The sequence below is a fragment of the Strongyloides ratti genome (assembly GCF_001040885.1).
Source record: "Strongyloides ratti genome assembly S_ratti_ED321, chromosome : 2".
In the NCBI taxonomy this organism is placed as follows: domain Eukaryota; kingdom Metazoa; phylum Nematoda; class Chromadorea; order Rhabditida; family Strongyloididae; genus Strongyloides; species Strongyloides ratti.
In genome coordinates, this window is record NC_037308.1 from 6156452 (window position 1) to 6178891 (window position 22440).

General features: G+C 20.1%; 1 protein-coding gene across 1 annotated transcript; it reads left to right on the forward strand.

The window, feature by feature from the left end:
- Nucleotides 1-1849: 1849 nt before the first annotated feature.
- SRAE_2000195500 (Teneurin-3) lies at nucleotides 1850-19831 on the forward strand (the record flags this gene model as incomplete). The annotated part of the gene is made up of 8 exons (XM_024652968.1): nucleotides 1850-1937; nucleotides 4870-5094; nucleotides 5150-5211; nucleotides 5276-5435; nucleotides 8197-8245; nucleotides 11299-12112; nucleotides 12468-16598; nucleotides 17030-19831. The coding sequence occupies 8 exons, from the start codon at nucleotides 1850-1852 to the stop codon at nucleotides 19829-19831; spliced, it is 8331 nt and encodes a 2776-aa protein (XP_024506491.1).
- Nucleotides 19832-22440: the final 2609 nt, after the last annotated feature.

Here is a 22440-nt window from a genome sequence, read left to right on the forward strand (position 1 = left end):
CATTGGTGAAGTCTCCAGCAGTTCTTGATTGAAGCAAGTACCTTTTTAAATGTTACTTTCTTTATATAAAAGACTAAAAATAAATATTCTTTTTCCATACTTTCTTTATAAAAGGTAACATTTGTTTATTTAGAATTACTTTGCTATATGTCTATTAACTTTACATAATATTATTTTTATGAGTAACACCCTCTCTCTAGTTTTACTCCATTTATAGGAACGCATTTCTGAAGTTATATATATATATATTAAGTATTATACAAGTTCTCCAAACAATAATTAGGATTTGTATTCATAATATTATCTAGATTTTATGATAATAACTTGTTGTACTTATTTGACTAATATACTTAAATATATATATTTTTAAAAAAAAAAAAATTTTTTTTCTTACCATATTTTTGATTATATTATTATTTTTTCTTATTATTACAAAATAATTAGTATTAAATTTTTAAATAAAAAAATTGTTACTACTTATTATAATACAAATGTATAATATTTTTTTTTATATATTTATATCGAACATTTAAATTATACTATTTTTTTTTATCATACAAAATGAAAAAAAATCACAACTTTTATGAAATACCCAATTTGTTTTCATAAATAAATGTAAATATTTAATAATTATTTTATGAATAAGCCTACTCAAAACACATAAATAAAAAAGAATTTTAAAATCTTGATAAATTTTATTAACCAAAAAAAGACCGATTCATATTTATAAAGAACTTTTAACAACATAATTATTAACTACTTTTTTTTTATAACATTACAATTACTCGGATTTATTTCTTTTAATTATAAAAACTTTTTACTATAAACCTTGTAATAACTTTAAATGTTACCCCTTTTTATTTCTTTTTTTTTATTAAAAAAGGTTGTCACATAATTAACCAACTTTTTTTAAGTTTAAAATAAAAAGTCAATGAAATACACATTATTATTAAAAAGGAAAGCTACATCTCATATTTTGATTGGTTCTCAAAAAATTCATTTGACATTTTTATAACAAATTACTTTATACTTCAATATTAATATTTTTATCCTCCCGTCATTTGCATATACACTTATTTTTTTATTGTATTTTATTACTAGAGAAACTCTTTATTTCAATAAAATAATTAAGAATTTTTAGTGGATGCATAAATATAGATAACAAAAGTTTTAATTTAATTTTGTTAAATATTATAACTGTCATATTTTAAGACATTGTATAATATTTTTAAATATTAGTATGATATTTTTAATTTATATATTACTTATGATAAAAATATTTATAAAAATATATGATATTTAAATAATACATCAAATTGTAGTAGTTGAATTTTACAACTTTTATATATATTTTTTTTAATGTTATTATAATTTTAAAATAATTTTTTTTGTTTTTATCTAAAAAAAAATTATATTGTTTTAGTATAATTATATATCATTTTCTTAATATAGACAACTATTATATTTTTTTTTTACCATTTCTATTCATCTTAAATACAATAGCAGTAGAAATATTTTATATATTTTCTACAAACTTTACAATCATTTTCCTTCTGGATCATTAATTTTTTCACACTATTCTTACAATACTTTCTTTGTATTTTATATCTTATTATGTTCATGATTTTTATGACAATATTTGATATCATTTAAAATTTATTTCATTTTTTTTTTATTATGATATTTCTGTTAGGAGTATCTAACTGTTCACCATTAAATTTCTTTTTAATTTCAGAATACATATATTTATAAAGTTTGATTAAAATTTTTTTTTTTGACTCTATTATAATATTAAAATATATATATGAGGAAAGTGATAAAATAGATGAAAAAAAAATGTTAAATAAGAATGGAAGATAATAAGTTACCTAAACTTTATACAACACCATATCAGAAGATACCAGAATCTATCACAACAACAACAACTTTCCTACCAGGTAATTTTAATATCTTACCCATTTTTTTTTCTTAGTTATTTGATGTGTAAATAATATTTTGACATTTTAACAGTTTTAAAATTATATTTATATATTTGATGTCTTATGCCATTATTATTATTATATTAAAAATAGTTGACTCATCAGATTTCTTTTATTCTTTTTTTTTAACACCCTATACACAAAATAATATATAAATTCCATATTTATTTATATATTTAATATTTGATAATAACAACTAATTTATTAACACTCAAAAATCTTTTATATTTATTTCTTATTTTTGGATATTACCATCTGTTGCTTTTTCTTTACATTTATCTTCTTTAACATAACTTTTATAACAAATCAAGATATCATTATATTTTAAATGGCAATAAGATTAATACTAATCCTATTAAAATTTATAACAGTTGGAGTTTCATTTTGGATTCAATCCATTAATAATGTTATTTGATATTTCAATTACTTTTACCCACTTTTTTTTTAGTAAAATTATTTTAAAATATTGTAAATCTAGTGATATAAATATATTGCATAAATAATTTTCATAAAAAAATATCTATAATAATAGTTTGTTTTTTTTTTTAAAATATAAAGATGAACTATAGTGTAAAATTACATTTTCTTCACCTTATTATATCATTATTTTTCTCTTATTCTCTACTCTTTGATATATTTATTATTTGACAATTCATCATAACACCAAACATATTTCTACCTTATAAGAGATATCATTACACTTCTTTTTTTTTTAACCATAAAATAAGTTACATTAAAATATTTTGTCACCTCCAAATTTGTCATAACCTTTTTATTCTTCAATTTAATATATATTTTTATACAATAGTTATAAAACCTAATCAAAAAGTATTCTATTATATTTCAATAAATCACTCTCTCCCTCTACATAGATAGATATAATAAATAAATATATAAAATGTTAGTTGTTACATATCGAAAATTACAGCAACAATTTTCTTAGTCAGGAAAAGATTTACATTACATTAATCTCTTGTTAATAAATTATTTCTTTTTTTTTTTTTTTGTTCACAAATTTTAAGAGAACTTTGATTCTTAGTATATTAAAAATTTTATTAATTATTTTATTTTAATTAATTGATCATTGAAAAAAAAATTTATTTTAATTCTTTTTCTATCTTACTATTTATTTCTTTTTTTTATTGTAAAATATCTTCTTAAGTAAGAAAAGTTAGTTGGTTCTTTTTAATAGATTTTTTTTTATTACATTTACCATTTTTAAGATCATTTTAACTTTCTCATATTTTTTTTTCCCAATAAAATATATTGTATTAATAAAATATTAATTGTTTCCCCTAAAGCACTTCTTAATATCTATAAACAATAGATGCTAATTAGCTTAGCAACAAAAACCTTTTTTTTCACAAACCAATTTACATATAATTTTACAAATATATATATATATATATAATTATATAATATATATATAGTACAACCACTAATATTATTTTCTCACATCATTTTTAAAAATACATATATTACCTATTAATATCATTCTAACTATCTATAAAAATAAAAATACATAACCAATAAAATAAATTTTTGAAGGGAAAAATGTCAAACTGGATGAGTTATTATTTCTTAGTATATACTCCTTATTAATAACTTCTTACGATCTTTTTATACTTATTTATATTATTTCAACCAATTCAACTTTCTTAATATCATATGAATTAGTAACAAGAAGGTAAGACCTTTCTTCAAGCGGCTTATCTTCTTTTATAATTTTGTCTTATTTTGAAACTTTTTAACAATTTATATTATTTTAAAATTAATATAATTTTATTTTTATCGTTTTTTTTTACATATTCATTTTAGTATATTTTATTTTTTTTTAAAAATTACCTGTAAATATATGTATATGTATATATATATTTATTTTTTTCAATAACATTTAAAATTTTGCCCTTAGTGTCAAATGATATCTTTATTTATATTCGTTTAACTTTTTCTTCATCAATTTAAATTAAACTTTTACAAATAAATTATTATTTCCATCTCATTTTAAGTGTAAATTCATTATTTGATTTATATTGAATACTAAAAAATTGCTAAACATCTGTTTTTTATTACTTCTCCTATTCATATAATCTCTTTTATTTATTTTTTTTTAAATATATTTTAATATTATAATATAAATAATATTAAAGAATTTTAAAAACAATTTTTAAGTATAACTTTTAAAAACTGTAATATTCTAAGTCATTGATTCTTCTCCTCTACTATATTTATATACATATATTTATCTATTCCATAAATTAATTTTCTTTTTTAATTTTTTATATATCATAATTTTTGGTTTATAAGTAACAAAAACATGAATTATACATGATATTTAATATATTATGTTTTTGGCACACTTTTTATTTCCAGTACCTAAAAGAAAAAAGCTATTAATATGACACTTTTTATCTTATCTAATTCTTACCTTCTATTTTACTTTTTTTTTTTTATTTACCTTATGTAGAATCAACACATTAATACTTTAAGGTTATTTTTATTTGATAAAAGATTGTGCCAATCACTATTTACTATTTTTTTTTTTGCTTATGTATTAAATGATATAAAACATTTATGTTACTTTGATTTATTTATCAAAATATATGCATACTTTTTACCCTCTTATATGACAAATCATTTTGTGATAAAAAAAAAAGATTTTTTGTTTATTTTTTTTCTACCCTAGTTTTTATTTTAACTATTTATTATATTTATAATTTTATTTTGTTCTATTTCTTTTATTAAGCAATGTATACTCAATTAAATGTAACAAGAAATAATAATAAAGAAAATAATTTACCTATGAAGATCCCCCAAATCAGTAGTATTATTGATGAGGAAAATCTTAATAGTGTTATTGAGGAGTTAACTAAAAGAGTACATTTTTTAGATCCACCTGATATACTTGCACCATTATTACCAGAAACAATTATTGATGATAAAGAGGTAAATTCTATGGAAATTATGTCTGGAAAAGAAAAATATCAACCAGCACCACCTAATTGGAATCCTCCTCCTATTCCAAATACTACAAGTGATAATGAGATGGAGGCACGCAACATCCGAGATCCTAGTGAAGGTTTATATGAGGAACCAGAGGGTATTTACCATAAAGGTAAAATATCTTTTAAAAGCTTATCATATTTCTTTTATATATAATGTATATTTAGATAGTACTTATAAAAAACAACCATCAAGTAGTGATAATATTAATCAATCATCAAATGAAATGGTATGTTTTATTATAACTTTTCATAAAAAAAAATATTTATTCTTTTTTTTTTATATACTTTTAGCACTTTAGTCCATTAAAAACTAATAATAGTACAAATAAAAATTGTAATGACAGCAAAGAAAATGAAAAAACTTCTAATAATACGGAGTATAATTTGGATGTTGATTCTGTTTATGTAAGAAAAACAAATCGTGGAACTTATTTTATACAACCATCTAATGGTATGTTTTTAATTAATAAATATTTTAATTTTTAAAATTTAATTATATAATATGGATAAGTTAGATATTTTGATAAATTTAATAACCACCAAAATTAATTTATTTTTGTCAAAAGCTTATCTTATAAATAATTAAACTTTATCATAAATCAAGGCACTGTATCTTCAATATATACATATATAATATATATATATACATTATACGTTATCTAAAAACTTCATCATTTATTATCTTTAGTATTAAGTTAAAATCCATTAAACACATATATATATAAACTTTCTCCTCCTCTGATATATATCAAATTTTTGTTTCCATAAGATAATTTCTTTCCTATATCATTCAACAGATGGATAATGTGGTTTACAGAATGTCAAAGCACCCTCCTATCAAAACTTTTTAACTTTAAACCATACATTTTAATTAAATAGTACTTCATAAATTATATATGTATGGTACAATACTAATGAGATTTTGATCTTCTTCTTTTTCTTTTTTTTTTTATAAACAATCTCTGGTGACCACAGACATTTGTCAATTATAGTTAATTATCCATCAATTATCTGTTTATATATTAACCTTTTTCGGCAGGTATCCTTTTATAGTAAATGAATTTTTCTTTTTTTTTGGCTTCCGGTATAAATCAAAGTAACACAATTATGATTTACATTTTATATATGTTTATCAAATTTATGCATTACATTAATAATTGTAAAAAGTTAATTAGATAAATGGCATCTGGCCATACTTGATATTTTTGTTTAATATATGCCCTTTTTAAAATGATACCTGTTTATTTTAAAACTCTTTTCATTTAATTATATTTTATTTTATTATAAGTAATATGTAACAATTATATTTATTACTTGCTAAATGATTTATCATAATTAAATTTAATATACTAATTTATTGATACTTTTACTTCTTCCTTTAAATTTTATTTTATTTTTATCATAACATATTACTAAATAATAAGTCGGTTGTTTTCTTTTGATTTATCCAAATGAAGTTTCTTGTATATTACATAGTTGATTACAGATAATCCTACCAATAATTTATAATTTTAAGATTGTCAATACATCACTAATAGGGATTATCTTTTATACTACCCTAAAATAACATTTATATATCTTTTTTAGATTTTTTTGTTTAATTAAAAGATTTCTCGATAACTAATATTGGATTCATCATACTAAATTTATATTAAGTACTCTATCTTCTTTAAGAAGTTAACTTTTTAACAATTACCATATTTTTCATACATTTATTAATAACATTATTTAGACTCTTTTAATATTGACCGCCAATTTGTTTTTCGGATTAATATAATTTTATTTTAAAACTGTTGATCACAATTTATATATGGCAAATAAAATAAAACTTCATGATTTGTTTACTTTAACTTAATGTTACTTCAAATATCTTTATATTCTCATATCTTAAGGGATATATTTTTATAACATGACATCAACTTAAAATATTCCTTAAAGTTATTGTCATAACACTTTATTAATGAGGGGTGATCTTTTTGAATGGTTAAAATATTTTAACTTAAAATTATTAACGATGGCATTTTGAGATTGATGAATTTTTGATATTATCAATTTTATAACAATAATAAATTTAATATAATACTTTTTCAATGTTTAACTTTAATAAAATTGCTGTTCAAAATTTATTCAAAATTCTTATTAAAACCACATAAAACTAATTTGCCAATAAATATGAAAAGTGGTATTTCAAAAGTTAAAATATCATATTTTTCTTTACACACATATATACAAATTTTTAGTCTATTTATAGGCCCCCAATTGAGAGAACAACTAATTCCTCTATTATTCTTAATTATCTTAAATTTCTATAGAATTTTCATAATAAATAATATAATATTTATGTTTCTGTTCGTTTCTTATCAATTAACATCCTTTCAATTTTTATTTTCCTTGTTATATAAACTTTTATGATAGTAAATATACAATATTTGGTACTGTTTAGAGAATTTATAATAAAAGAGAACAGTAGTTATATAAGTTTTAACATAAAAGATGATTTATATATTTCTTATCACTAGAAATTAAATCATAATTAAGCTAATAATGTTAAAATTATAATTTACTTTAAATAATATTTGCATTACATCTTTACTATATATATTTTAATTTGGTAAATAGTAAATATATTTTAAAAAATATAATAATAAAAATTAAGTATAATCATAAATTTCGGCAAAGTCTTTCTTTATTAAAAGTTTTTTAAAGCTATCATAATTTTCATAGGGTATTCAAAAAAAAAACTTTTTTTTATCACCAATCTTTTGTTGATACAATTAAAACAACTTCAATAATTTCTTTATTTCTCTTTTATCTCATACATCTTTATTTCTTTTTAACTTACCGATATAAATATACCTTATCCTTTTCTAATACTTACAATTAAATTTAAGGTAATACACGGATTTCCCAAAATCTGTAATTATACAAGTCACTTTTTGTCAATTCTTTTACATTATAATAAACTATCTTTAAATGACATTCTTTATTATTGTCAAAAAAATTTAATATATATATTTTATATATCTATAATTTAAATACCCTACTATTGTTATTTTAAAATAAAATGCCAAAACATAAAAACATACCTTCATTTGATAGTATATATCAAGATATTGAAGAGACAGTGCCTAAAAAAACAACTTTTTTTTCAAATAGTGAAGAAAGAAAAAAATTTTCAAACTCTTCCTCTTTTGACTCACACTCATTTTCAGTAAAAACCTCAACAAGTACATTATCTCCCGAAATCAACAGATATGAAAAGTAAGTTTTTTTTTTCCAAATATATTCCAATTCAATTTAAAATTTTTTTTTTTATTATTATTTCAATTCCTCTATCTCTTTCTTATTTAAATTTAAACAAATTAAATTTTTTAGACTTTATAATTAAATCAAAAAAGATATTAAATTAAATTATTTTTATATAAAATGATGTTAACATTATATTATAAAAATTTTAAGATGTTACAGTTTCTTATTTGAAAAAATATTTTCTTTTGATAAATTAAATACTTGCATATATATATCTAGAATATTTTTAAAAGTTTTAATATGTTATATAATTCTTTTATTTAAAGTATTTTTATATTTTTCATATCAAATTATTCTTTTTATATTTAATTTATATATTCTATCATAATTTTTAAAAATGTTTATCTTTTAATTATTAATTAGAGAGGATAATCTTAGTAAATAACTAATAGTTAAAAATATTTTTATTTATATATGGGTAAAAATTTTTTCCCTCCACCCATAAATAATTTTAGGAGTGTAATAAGTCACCGTGTTAAAAGGGTAATACTAAAAATAATAAATGATAACTTTTTCTTTTTAATAAAGATTTTGTATAATTCGAGGTACCTTTTTAAAACTTTTCTATTCATTTACCATTGTTCACATGTTGAAAGAAAAAAACTTATTCTTTTAGAATAATAATAAATTATTAATAAGCTTTATAACTTATTATTACTAATTATACTACTATACTCTTTTTGTCTTTATTAAACAGAACTTCTCATAATAATAATAATACACATTATATAGTTAACTAAAATATATTTAAAGGTGTTTCTAATAAATCAACGTGTTTTTATTATTTTTAACTATTAATATAATAATGAACATTTTAATAGTGTAAATAAAAGTATATTTGTCATATCTGCTAATTATGTAAACTTTCACAAGTATTATAATGAGACATACTTTATATGTACCCCCCTTCTACTATTTCTCATGGCATTCCTTAATATGTATGTGTATTGAACTAATAACTAAAAATTTTTGCCTAAATCTTTCATACAATCTTTTAAAGTTTTCAAATTTAAGTTGAAGTATATATATATACATACTTAAAATATAACTTATTTTGAATAAATAAATATATAATTTCATAATATATTTTAAAAAAAAAATTTTTTTTTAGCTTCTTCCATTTAAAATTATATATATTATCTTTTTCTTTAATATCTAACAATGAAATTTTCTTATGTAGTAGAAGAACGGAAGTACTAATTTCCTTATACTTTTTAATTAAATTATTCCTTACTTTCATTTTCTTTTATATATTTATATAAAAGTTGTATCTTAAAATAAATATTTTATATCTTTAATTTCCATATTTATTATAATTATATAATGTTTAATAAAGAGTTTTGATGGCTTAACAATATGTCATATTTTTAATGGATCTTTTCATTATCTTAATATTATCTTAAATAGTTCTTCCTTTTCACACAATCTGTTGTTACTATTTAATAGTATTAAAATTATATCGAAACACTCCATTATATTTATGACTAATCATTTTTTTTTCTTCCTTAGTCTTATGTAATGAAACATGACAAAACTTTCTATTCATAAAATATAATTCATAATCATTATTTTGATTTTGTTTCATTCTTCAATTTATCTATTTATCTAAATATAGTATAATAATACTTATTTGTAAGGACACTTCATAAATCATAACAATGATTTTATTCATTACTTTAATAGGATATATTGTGTAATTATCTAATATGTATTTTTTTATTTAAATGCTGATAAAATTAGAGGCCAAGAAAAAAAAAGTTATTGTCTATCGGTATTTTCAATCTTTTTTAATTAGAAATTTATAGTAATATAATTACTTATTCTTTCTTAAGAACCTCTTCAAGATAGTCATAAATTGTGCTAATCGCTTATTTATGATATTACTATATTTGAAGAGAGATGTTATTACTAAATATGTGCCCTCTTATCATTAAAAATATTATAATATATCTAGAAAAACTTTTACTCTATTTATAGTTAAAGATATACGATATATATATTTAAATTATTATTACTTATTTTTATTTGTTGATTTATTATTATACTAAAATTAACTTTTTCTTTTTTAAGATAAAATTCTTAAGAATTGACACTACAAATATACTAGTATCATAATAATACAAATATACAATATTTTCTTAATGATGTTTGCCATTAAAAAATTTTAACAAATAAGTACTGATATTTGAAGTGAAGATGACTATATCATCTTTTTACATTTTTATCACTTAAAAAGGATATAATGATACAATAAGACTAACTAAATTTACCACACTATCATATAATAATATAATTTAACTTTTTTTATTTTTATTATAAAATGAAATAAATAAACAACATTTTATAGACTTATTTAAATTTTATCTTTATTATATTTTTATAAAAATAAGAAAAAATATTTTGTTTTTATTATTTATACCAAATATTATTTTTTTTTTCTTATATATTTATATTACAAGATGGTCTTGAAATAAATTTCACGGATCATTTATTTCAAGGTTTTAGTACATCCAATTAACTTTATATTCTTAGAAAGTTATTATTTAAAAAACTAATTGGTGATCAGGAAAGCTTACTATAATTAGTTTTTAGATGTGTATATTATATGTAATAGAAAGTTAATAGTTTTAAAATAGATGCATATCATTTTCCTATTAACTGTTAATTTATATCTCACCTATTTAGTTATAATATATGATTTTAATTATCAGTGTGTTACTGTAATATATTTATAAAATAATACATTTAAATTTTATTCCGGTTTATATTCATAATTTCCGTTACATATTTTATAATATAATATTTTTATTTATGACACATCAATGATGTGAATACTAATAAGTTTATGCTTATAAAAGTCATGTTTAATATATATCAGTTTTTAAAACACCTATAATTAATCCATTAGCCATTTTTACTATATAATTAATATTCATCATATAATATATTATTTAAATCAAAAGAATTTTCAATATATTAATTAACTATTAATTTATAATTTTAAGGACATGTATAGGATTTTTGAATGGTCCAACAATAACTCATAAAGTAATAATGCCAAACAACGGAAATCCAATGTATAAAAGTCAACAATCAACAAATTTTAATACAAATATAATATATGATCCTCCAACATCATCATCACCATTAATGTACTCAACGGAGGAATCAACAGCAACATCAATTTCTGAAAATTTTAAGGGTACCTGTAAACAACAATCAACAACTTTCTTTCCAACATCAAGAGAATCTAAAATTTTAAATAAAAAACATGGTAATATATTACCTAATGAATATATATCCGGTGAATATAATAAAATACAAACAAAAGAATCATATATTTCAAGAATGAATTTTCGAAATATATCACTTGCTTTAGCTATTTCTTTAATAGTATCATTAATAATAATTATATATTTATTATTATCAACGACAAATGATAACATAAATAGATATACTGTATATGATCCATCATTACATTCTATATATCCTAAACATAAACAAATTGATATTGGATATAAAAATGGTGTTGTGGTACCTTTACCACATATATTTTCTATTGGTGAAATAGTTAGAGCTGATCTACCACCAGGAAGGATATCTTATACATCATTTGATGTACCTAAAGATTCACCAGTTAATTTTAATATTTCTGTTAAATCAACAGCAAGAATTGTTATGTATTCAAGGCAAACTACATACCCAACACCAGCAATTAATGATTTTAGAAATGTTATATTAGCAGATAGACTTCATCTAAATTTAGAAACAACAGAATTTGAAAAAAATAGAAAACCTAGAAGTGACCAAAAGAAATATGTAAGTTTATGATAATTTAAAAAAAAAAAAAATTTCTAGTATGAGTCATTTATTAAAATAAGTGTAAAAACATTTGTCATTTTCTCTTTTATTTTTATCACATATAATTAATGAATATCTTTGATAAAAATAACAAAATATCTTTTATTTATATATTTATTACATATATATTAAGATAATTTTATATTAATAAAAGCTTAAAAATACTTATAATTTTATTATACTTAATTTTTATAAATTAACAAAATATATATTTTATAACACTATTTTTATTGTTTATTATTTTGACAAAATATAAAAGAAAGTTGATAATATATACTTTATACTGATGATTATTAAGTATCTTCTATTACAGGCTCTCCGTACAACTTTGATCTCACAATTTTTACTCTCAGGAAAATGGTATATTGGTTTTTTGAATGATGGTGATCAGGTTCAACCGATAACTTTTATTGTTACTGTGTCATCACATTATAATGGTCCATTTGACTCACCATATTTTGGTGAAAATTCACAACTTCTAAATGATAATAGAGATAGTTGTAAATTTAATTGTTTTGGAAAAGGAGATTGTAAAGATTCAAAATGTTTATGTCATCCGGGATTTTCTGGTTTATATTGTCAGGAAACTTCATGCCCAGTACTATGTTCTGGAAATGGAATTTTTAGTAATGGTAAATGTATATGTCATAATGGTTATAAAGGTTATGATTGTGATATGCCATCATCATGGTGTGAAGTACCTAATTGTAACAATAATGGTTATTGTAATAGTAATGGTATCTGTGAATGTAAAGAAGGATGGACTGGAGCATTTTGTAATGAGAAAGTTTGTGAAAATAATTGTAATGATCGGGGAATATGTAAAGAGGGTAAATGTTACTGTGAAAATGGTTATTTTTCAAGTGATTGTTCCAAAAATGTTAGAGATATTGGAAATTTAAAAATAAATAATTATCAGGAGGAGAAGTTAGTAAAAAATAAAAATAATAATATAAATAATAACTATGGAAATAAGGCTGCTTTAACAAATAAGAATGAAGATAATGATACATCATCATTATGTAATTTTAGAGGAATATACAATAAAACACAATCTTCATGTATCTGTTCACCAGGATATAAAGGTAGAAGATGTGAGGAAGTTGGTTGTAGTATAAATTGTGGTGAACATGGTAAATGTACATCAAATAATATATGTATATGTGAGGATTCTTATGAAGGAGAGTACTGTGAAAGAAAAAGTTGTTTACATGAATGTAATATTAATGGAGAATGTGATGGTAATGGAAGATGTATTTGTAAAATTGGATGGAATGGAGAAAATTGTTTAATAGATGGATGTAAAAATAATTGTAATGGAAATGGGGAATGTAAGCAAAATGAAAATAATAATGAATATAAATGTTATTGTAATGATTCTTATCATGGAGAATTTTGTGAATATCAAAAAGAATATAAATGTGATGATGGTATAGATAATGATAATGATGGTCTTAAAGATTGTGAGGATCCTGATTGTTGTGGAACATCACATTGTATTGATGAAGGATTATGTCCAAATATTCCAAAACCTAGTGTTGTTGCAAAAAGGCTATCTAATGGTCATGGAAATTTCAAATCATTTTTTAATAAACATAAATTTTTAATTTCACCTAATTCTATACAGTATTATTCTCAAGAGTCAAGTTTTATTCATAATCAAGTTTCTATTGTTAGAGGTCGTGTTCTGTCACATAAGGCTGGTCCTTTGTCTGGTGTTAGAATTTCTGATGAAATTGACCCTAAACATGGTTTTACATTAACAAGAACAGGAAATGAAACAGGAATTTTTGATTTAATGGTAAATGGTGGTAATATTGTTAGTTTAAGATTTATGAGAACACCATTTGAAAGAGTTTATAAAAATATTTTCATTCGTCCAAATGAAATAATTCATATTGGTGATATTTATATGGATGATAAAATAATAAAAAATGAAAATGAAATATCACCAAGGTGTAAAGATATCATATTTTATCATTCCATTGAACCTATAGCAATACCTTTTTGGAAATTAAATGAACATTCTTCATATCCAAATAATGATAATCATCAAAATCCGGTACTTTTTGCTGAATCTAGAACATTATTTGATTCCATTCCAATACATGGTACTAGTATAAAATTAATATACTCTTCTGAATCAACATCTTATTCAAGAATATTTTTACAACTTGTTGGTTCACGATATCCATTAGATTTACATCTTATACATCTTTATATAACTGTTGCCGGAAAAGAATACTCAACTATACTTTCTGTTAAACAAAATCTTAACTATATCTTTTATTGGGATAAGAATAGTATATATAATGAACCAATTTATGGATTAACAACGGCAATTATCTCTGTAGGATATCAGTATAAAGATTGTACAAATTCTATTATATGGAAAAAATTACAAATATCAGTTGAAGGACATCCATTAAGAAAGAAATCTATTTCTTTTGGTGGATGGTTGATAAATAATAATCATTATTATGATTATACTAATAATATCCTTGAAAAAGGAGATGGTAAAAGGTATATTGTTAATGAAGAACAAAGAGGTATACATATAGTTACTGGAGGAAATAAAAAGAGAGAAATTAAATGTTCTTTTTGTGGTAAACAAAAAATTGATGAAGTTCTTTTGTATGAACCAAGAAGTCTTGCTATTGGAAAAAATGGTCAACTTTTTATTGGTGATTTTAATATGATTAGAAATATTAATTTAAAAGATGGTATTGCAACACCAATTTTAGAATTTAATGTTGATGATATTTCTCATAATTATTATATGGTATATAATCAAGTAACAGGAAATCTCATTATATCTATACCATTAAAAAAACAAATAATTGAAATTTCTGATTTTGATGAAGAAATAGATTTGAAAAAATTAACTTCTAACTATGATGTTATAGCTGGAAATGGAAATTCCTGTCCACCAGAAGATTTATGTGGTGATGATGGTTTAGCTGAAGATGCTCAATTAACATATCCTAAAGGTATCATTGTTGATAGTGATGGAATTATTTATTTCCTTGATTCAAGAAAATTAAGAAAAATTGAAAAAGATGGTATAATAAAAAGTTTAGTAACAGAAAAACAACAATTAAAAAATGATAATTGTCAGGATATTTTTAAATTTGATGATCTTGAATTTATATGGCCAACATCAATAGCCATTGACTATCTAACAGAAGATTTATATATCCTTGATTCTGATATCATCTACAAATTAAATCTTAAAAATAAAATTGCAAACATCTTTGCTGGTCAAAATAAAAAATGTCCAAATGAAAAAAATAAAAATAATATAGTTTTATCAAATGTCAAATATATAACTATTTCTCAACATGAACGTAGGATATATTATATAGAGGAAGATGATAAATCTGGTACTGTTATAAAATCATTATCAATAAATCATGATTATGGAGATGATTTAATAATTGTTTCTGGAACTAAAGGAACAACAATTCCAAATCATTTAGCATTTAATAAAGTTTCATCAATAATATTTGATGAAAAAAATGAGTTATATGTAAGTGATGAGGGAAATAGTCAAATTAAAAAATTATCACCTATAAAAGCAAAGTTTGATGATGAAAAGAAAGTTTATAAAATTAATAATCAGGAGAGTAATGAAATTTATTATTTTGATAAAAATGGTAGACACATTTATACACTTGATTTAATAACAGGAACAGAAAAAGTTGCTTTTGAATATAATTTAGATACCAGTGAAATTGATAAAATAACAACTTCTGAAGATGGTATTTTAGAATTTAATACAAATTCTAAGGGTGAAAGAATTATGACTAGTAATAAAGGATTCATGACAATATTTAATATTAAAAAATGTGGAAAATATAAATGTTTAGAGGAAATTATTAATCCAGATAAAACAACTGTTACATTAAAATATAATAAAGAAAGTTCTTTGATTAGTAGAACATATGACTCAAAGACATGGATTTTTAAGTATAATAAAAATTATCCATCCACAATAAATGATATTATATCACCATCAGGTCAAAATTATTCAATAGATCAGCAGTTATTAAAAGATAACAATTTTATAACAGAAGTTCTTTTGAATGGTCAATTATTTACCAAAATAACTGTTCATGCTAATCAACCAGAATATATAAATTTATCAAATCAGGAGACAATCATTCAAACAGATGACAAGAAGTCAAATTTCATAAAATTTAAAGATGGTTTCACGATAGCTAATGGTGAAGGTTTGACATCTCAGTATGACCGGCGATCTCATCCATTGTTGCAAGAAAATGAAAATATGGTATTAAAAAGGAAACTTGTCTTAAGGAGTATAGACTCAAAAAAAGAAATAACATCAAAATCAGAGTGGAAAACATTTATAAAACGTAGTACAACAAATAACATAGAATCATCACCTTCTAAACTTATAGAAGTTATTGGAGGAAGACCAAAGGTGACTATATAATAGATATTATAAAAAAAAAGCCTTTATTAATATTTCTAACTAACAATGATCTTATAAAAATACTTAATCCATTGATTAATTATTAATAATATTTGTATTATATAATACACCTAACTTCTAGTTTTCTAAACTAATGTTTATAAAAAAAAAAAGTTTGTACAAAATTCTTACACATTAATATTTATTATTATTATTTTTTTTTAAATTATATAAGCTAGTCAGCTTTGCTAATTGTATGTTAAGGAATGTAAATAAAATATTTTTATTAATTATTTTGTTGTTTTTAATAAAATATATTTAGCATGGAATGCCTATGAATTAAGGAAAATGAAAAATGATTATATTAAAAAGAAAAGTAATAATTATCAAAATGTTTAATTACTACATGAAATTAGAAGTAAATATATTATTAATTTTAGGTTAATGGTCATACATTATTTATCATTGAGTTTAACAGAACAATATTTTCAGATATTATTAAAAATATTTATGATCATATTTTATTTACAATATCATATAATATGGAAAGAAAAATTATATCAGTTATTCCAAGAAATAATATTAATAATGAAAATATTATACCTACATTTAAGAAAGAATATCTAAAAAATTCTAATCTTTTAAAAAGAAAATTATTTGGAAATTTTTCTATTAATTATTTATATGATTTAAGGGATAGATTAATGACTATAACATATTCTAAGAATAATTTATTAATAAAAAGATTAGGATATTCCTCCAAAGATACAGATATTTCTTACAAACCAACGATGATTCAATTATCTAATGGTAATAAATATTTATGGAGATATGATAAAGAAGGAAATGTAATTAGTTTAAAAAGTCCCGGTGGAATAACAGAAGAAATTCATAAATTTTGGAGGGTATATGGTGGTATAAAAAATGACTATCTAAGATATTATAGAAGTTTTCCATTTCTAAGAAATAATCATTTACTTAAAGAGAATAACAAAGATATAAATAAAAATTTTGATATTAATAAAATTGATAAGTTTCTCCTTATACTTGATGGAAATGAAAAAGTTTCCTCTTACATGACACCAGATCATGAAAAAAGTCTGTTTATTAAAAGAGATATTTATGGTAAAATTGAAAATATAAATATTGATGGGAGATGTTATATTTATAAATATTTTAAAAATTTAAAAGACAATCGACTTATGGATATCACTATTTATGGGGGTGATGAAATTATTCAAAAAAAGTATAGTTATATTGGATTTTTGGTAAATGAAGTCAATGAAACTAGAGGAAATAATATAATTACCCTAGAATATGATTATGATCCATTTTTAAGACCGATATCTGAAATATTTAAATTAAATGGAAATATTATAAGTAATGAAATAATAAATTATGAAAGTGAGTATGGTAAAATAATAGAAAATGAATCTGATGTTTTTAAAAAAATCAAAAAAATGAATGAAAATTACCTACCAATAGAGGAAAATTTTATTTTATATAAAAAAGATTTTATAAAAGTTAAATATTTTTATGATGAAATTGGTAGAGTAATAAAAAAAGAATGGTTCATGAGAAATGATAAATATTTAAGTGAAAAAAAAGAATTTGGTATTAATGGAAAACTTGTATATTATATGCTTAAAGGTAATGAAGAGAAAAAGGAATGGAGACTTTATTATGATATAAATGAACGAATAAGGCAAATTAATGAAAAATTAATTGAAAAAGAAAATGGTATTGTTAAAAAATTTAATGATATGGAATATATAAGAGATAAAAATGGATTTATTATTAAAAGAGGTGATTGGAATTTTAAATATGATGTTCTTGGAAGATTATTAGGTGGAAAAAAAGATAATTTAGAAATTTGGTACAATTATGATAATAATGGATATATTATTTCAAAAGTAATAAAAAAAAATAATAAAATTATTGATGGAATAGAATTTTTTTATAATAAAGATGGTAAATTAAAATTTATTTGGAATACAAAAGATAAAGATGATATATGGAATATTAATTATAATAAAGAATCCGGTGAAATAAAAAGTATTGTTCAAAATGATGACTCATATTTTATTGTAACAGACAATGAAAAAAGTATACGGTATATAGTCGGAAATCACGGTGAATTAATATATGAAATAAATTATACTCCAACAGGAAAATCTTTACGTGATAAAAAACCACGCCCATTTATATTACCAATTGGGTTTAAAGGTTTAATTGAAGATATTGATATGAATATAGTTTTTGTAAAAGAATATTCAGAACTTCTTAATCTTATAATTCTTCGTCCTTTAGATGTATATACAGGAAGATTCTTATCAACATCAATAAATGTAATGAATCCAAAAATAAATTTACTAACACCTGAAATTATTTCTGATCCATTTGGTTATAATTTTGATGAACACATGAAATCATTTAAATTTTCTTTATTAGATTGGTTAAAATATTCTGGTTATGATTTATCATTTATCAAATATCATTTTACAAAAAATATCAACCTTCATAATGAATGTTCATCATCAAAAATAATATTATCATCATATATCTGTGAAGGAATTCAAAGTACAAATACTTTAAATAATATTTTATCAATTAATGATAAAACAATTGAGGCTGAGGATAAATTTATAAGTAAAGCATTTGGGAATGAATTTATAAAAAATAGTAATTTTGATATAACTATTATAGAGAAACAAAATGGATATGTAAATATTTTAAGAAAAAATGATCATGAAAATTTGTCATTTGATATTTTGGAAAAAATTTTAACAGGAAGTAGATATTTACCTATATCTTCTGAGATGATTCTTAATGATAGTTTTATTATTATGCATTTTGTCAAACATAATCATAGTTATATTGAGAAAGATGAATTTTTATGTAAAAAGATTAGCCATATTGTTCAGGTTAACTTTTTGGGTGAAATTAAAGTTTTAGAATTTATTATTAATGATAGAGTATTTAAAGTATACTATTCAAATGACATGGAGAATGTAAGAGAAAATTTAAGAAAAGAATTTTATAAAAAAATGATTGATTTAAAGTGGGAGAGTGAAAAAAGTGCCATAAAAAATGGATTACATTTTTTAAGTAAAAATTGGACATTTGAGGAAATTAAGGAAATGTTTCAAAAAGGAAGAGTTAAAGATGTTAAGTCAAAATTAAAAGTTTCATCAAAATATAAATATCTTCCCTCTTCTTTAGATAATTGGTATTTTGAATAAACTACTACTTCAAATTATATTATATACAAATATTACTTTATAAAAATTTATTTCAAATTTAAGAATTGCTATTTAAATGATTTTTTTTTATTTTCACCTATAAAGTACGGTTAACACTTTATATAAATTATATTTTTTTCTATTATAAATCTTTTCTATTGTTTCAAAAAATTTTTCAAATAAAATCAATATGGTCAATTTAATGTTATTGCTATTTATTAAATTTAAACGAGCAAATTTTATTTAAATTTTTTTTATAAATTTAATTTAAATTGACTGTGATTCAATATTAAAATGATATAGTCATAAATTTATATCGACTTTAATGTTATCAAAATTTTCTATATAAAAAGACTAAAATACTAAATATCCCTTACAACTTTTCATCTAATTCAGGAAAAAAATTTTTTTTTGCTAAATATATTAAAGATAGAATGTATATCTTTATTTACTACCAAAAATCATTTCATTTCAGTTTTCTTTTACTATATTACAAGTTTAAATTTTTAAACTCATAAAAGAGTTAAGACTCTATCAAAGTATAAATAATTTCCTCTTAATCATCCAGTAAAACTTTTTACAACTTCCGACATGTTTTCTCAATATGTTTATATATAAATTTTAAAATACTCAATGTGTAACGTTTTCTTAAAAATTTTTTATGACTTTACAAATAAATTAAATAATATTACAATTCAATAAAAATAATGAGAAAATTTTAAATGATCTTTTTTGAAAAATAAGATATTAAATTATTATTTTTAAGTTTAAATTATGAAAATAATGAAAACAATTTTGAGGTAAAAATTTTAGTAATAGTATTATACGATTTTTACATCAACTTTTTTCTGAATCATCCTACAGCAATACTTTTATTTTAAGTATTTTAAAAAAAAAAAATTATTTTAAGAATGATTATTTTTTGGTCTTTTTTTTTACAATGCATGTCAAAGTATAGTAAATATTAAAAAATATAAACTATTTATCAATTTTTATATTTACCATGAATATAAATTTTCAGAGAAGTATGAAATGCTATAAACAAAAAAATTAATTATAATATACCATTAAAATAATAAAAACTACACTTGTATTTTTAAAACGATATCATATATATATTTTTAATAAAGAAAACGGTTTTTTTAAAAAAAAAATTTAATAAAATGTGAATAAAAATATAGTTAATTGATGTTTGATTTTGTTAATTTTAAATATTTAACAATATTTTTTAAATATTTATTTATTGGATTAATAAAAGATGGTATTGAAAAATATTTTTCAATATAAGTTAATAATTTTAATATTTTAAAAAGATAAATTATTTCTTATATATTTTTTATAAAAAAAAACTTTTTAACTAAGAAAATCAGCATTACTATTGTTTAATAATTTAAAAAATAAAAACTATTTTTACCGGTAATTTTTGAAAGAAAAAAAAAATTTATATATTTATTCTTAATTAAATATCCATTTTAATATTTTTTATCTCATTTATATTTGTTCAAATTTAATTTCCATAGCAATTGATAATAAAATTTTTGACACTTTATATTATCTTTAAATACCATCTTTATATACAAGTATATGTAACAAATATTTTTGTAAAATAATTTTATATAAAATTTGAAATAAAAGTTTTTTTATTTATTTATAATTTATTATAAAAAAATATATATTTTTTAATAATAATTTGTAAACCTATTTATTATTTATCCATTTAATAATATATTATAAATATTTAAAAATTATATCATATCCCCATTTAGTATGGTACAAATTAAGGTGTATTAGTTATAAAATTTTCTCTTAATTTGTTAACTACATTCGACATCGAAGCTTAAAACAATTTAATAATTTTTATTTATCTATTTTTTTTTTCAGACATTTAACATATAAAATACATATTTTATTCTATCTTAGAATAAAAAAATAAAAAACATTTTTATGAATAAAACTTAAATGTTTAATACTATTTCATCAAGATTTTTTAACAACCAAAACATTTTATATATCTTTGTTTACCCTTTTCTGTCAAGATTGATTAAAAATTTTCACGAAATATGTTTTTTTGAAATACCTTTAAAAATAAATAAAAATCTTTAAAAAATAAAATAAAAAAAAAAAAGGTCATAAATAGTTTGATTATTATGTATTTCTATTACATTTTTAATTAATTATTATTTAACATTAAAATAAAAAATTTCTAATAACAATAATAATTATTTAATGTTATATTCTAAAAATAAAGTCAAAAATTTAAAGATTATTTTATTTTTAATAATAAAAAAAATTAGAAAATTTTTTAACGTCATAATAATTTAAAATAAACCTGGAATATAAAATTAATTAACATTTTCAAGAATGTCTCATTAAAAAATCTATTATTATTAAGTACACTAATTGAATATCAACCTTTCTTTGACAAAATTTAAATAAGATTTATAAAAACTATTTGGTTTTTAATATAAAATATATAAATTAAAAACCTGGAATATTAATTAGTAATATATTATTAAAATTAGTATATGACAGTTCTTATTACATCTAAATATATCATTTGTATAAAATTAATAGTCATAAACAAAAATAGATCTATCATCTTTATTTAT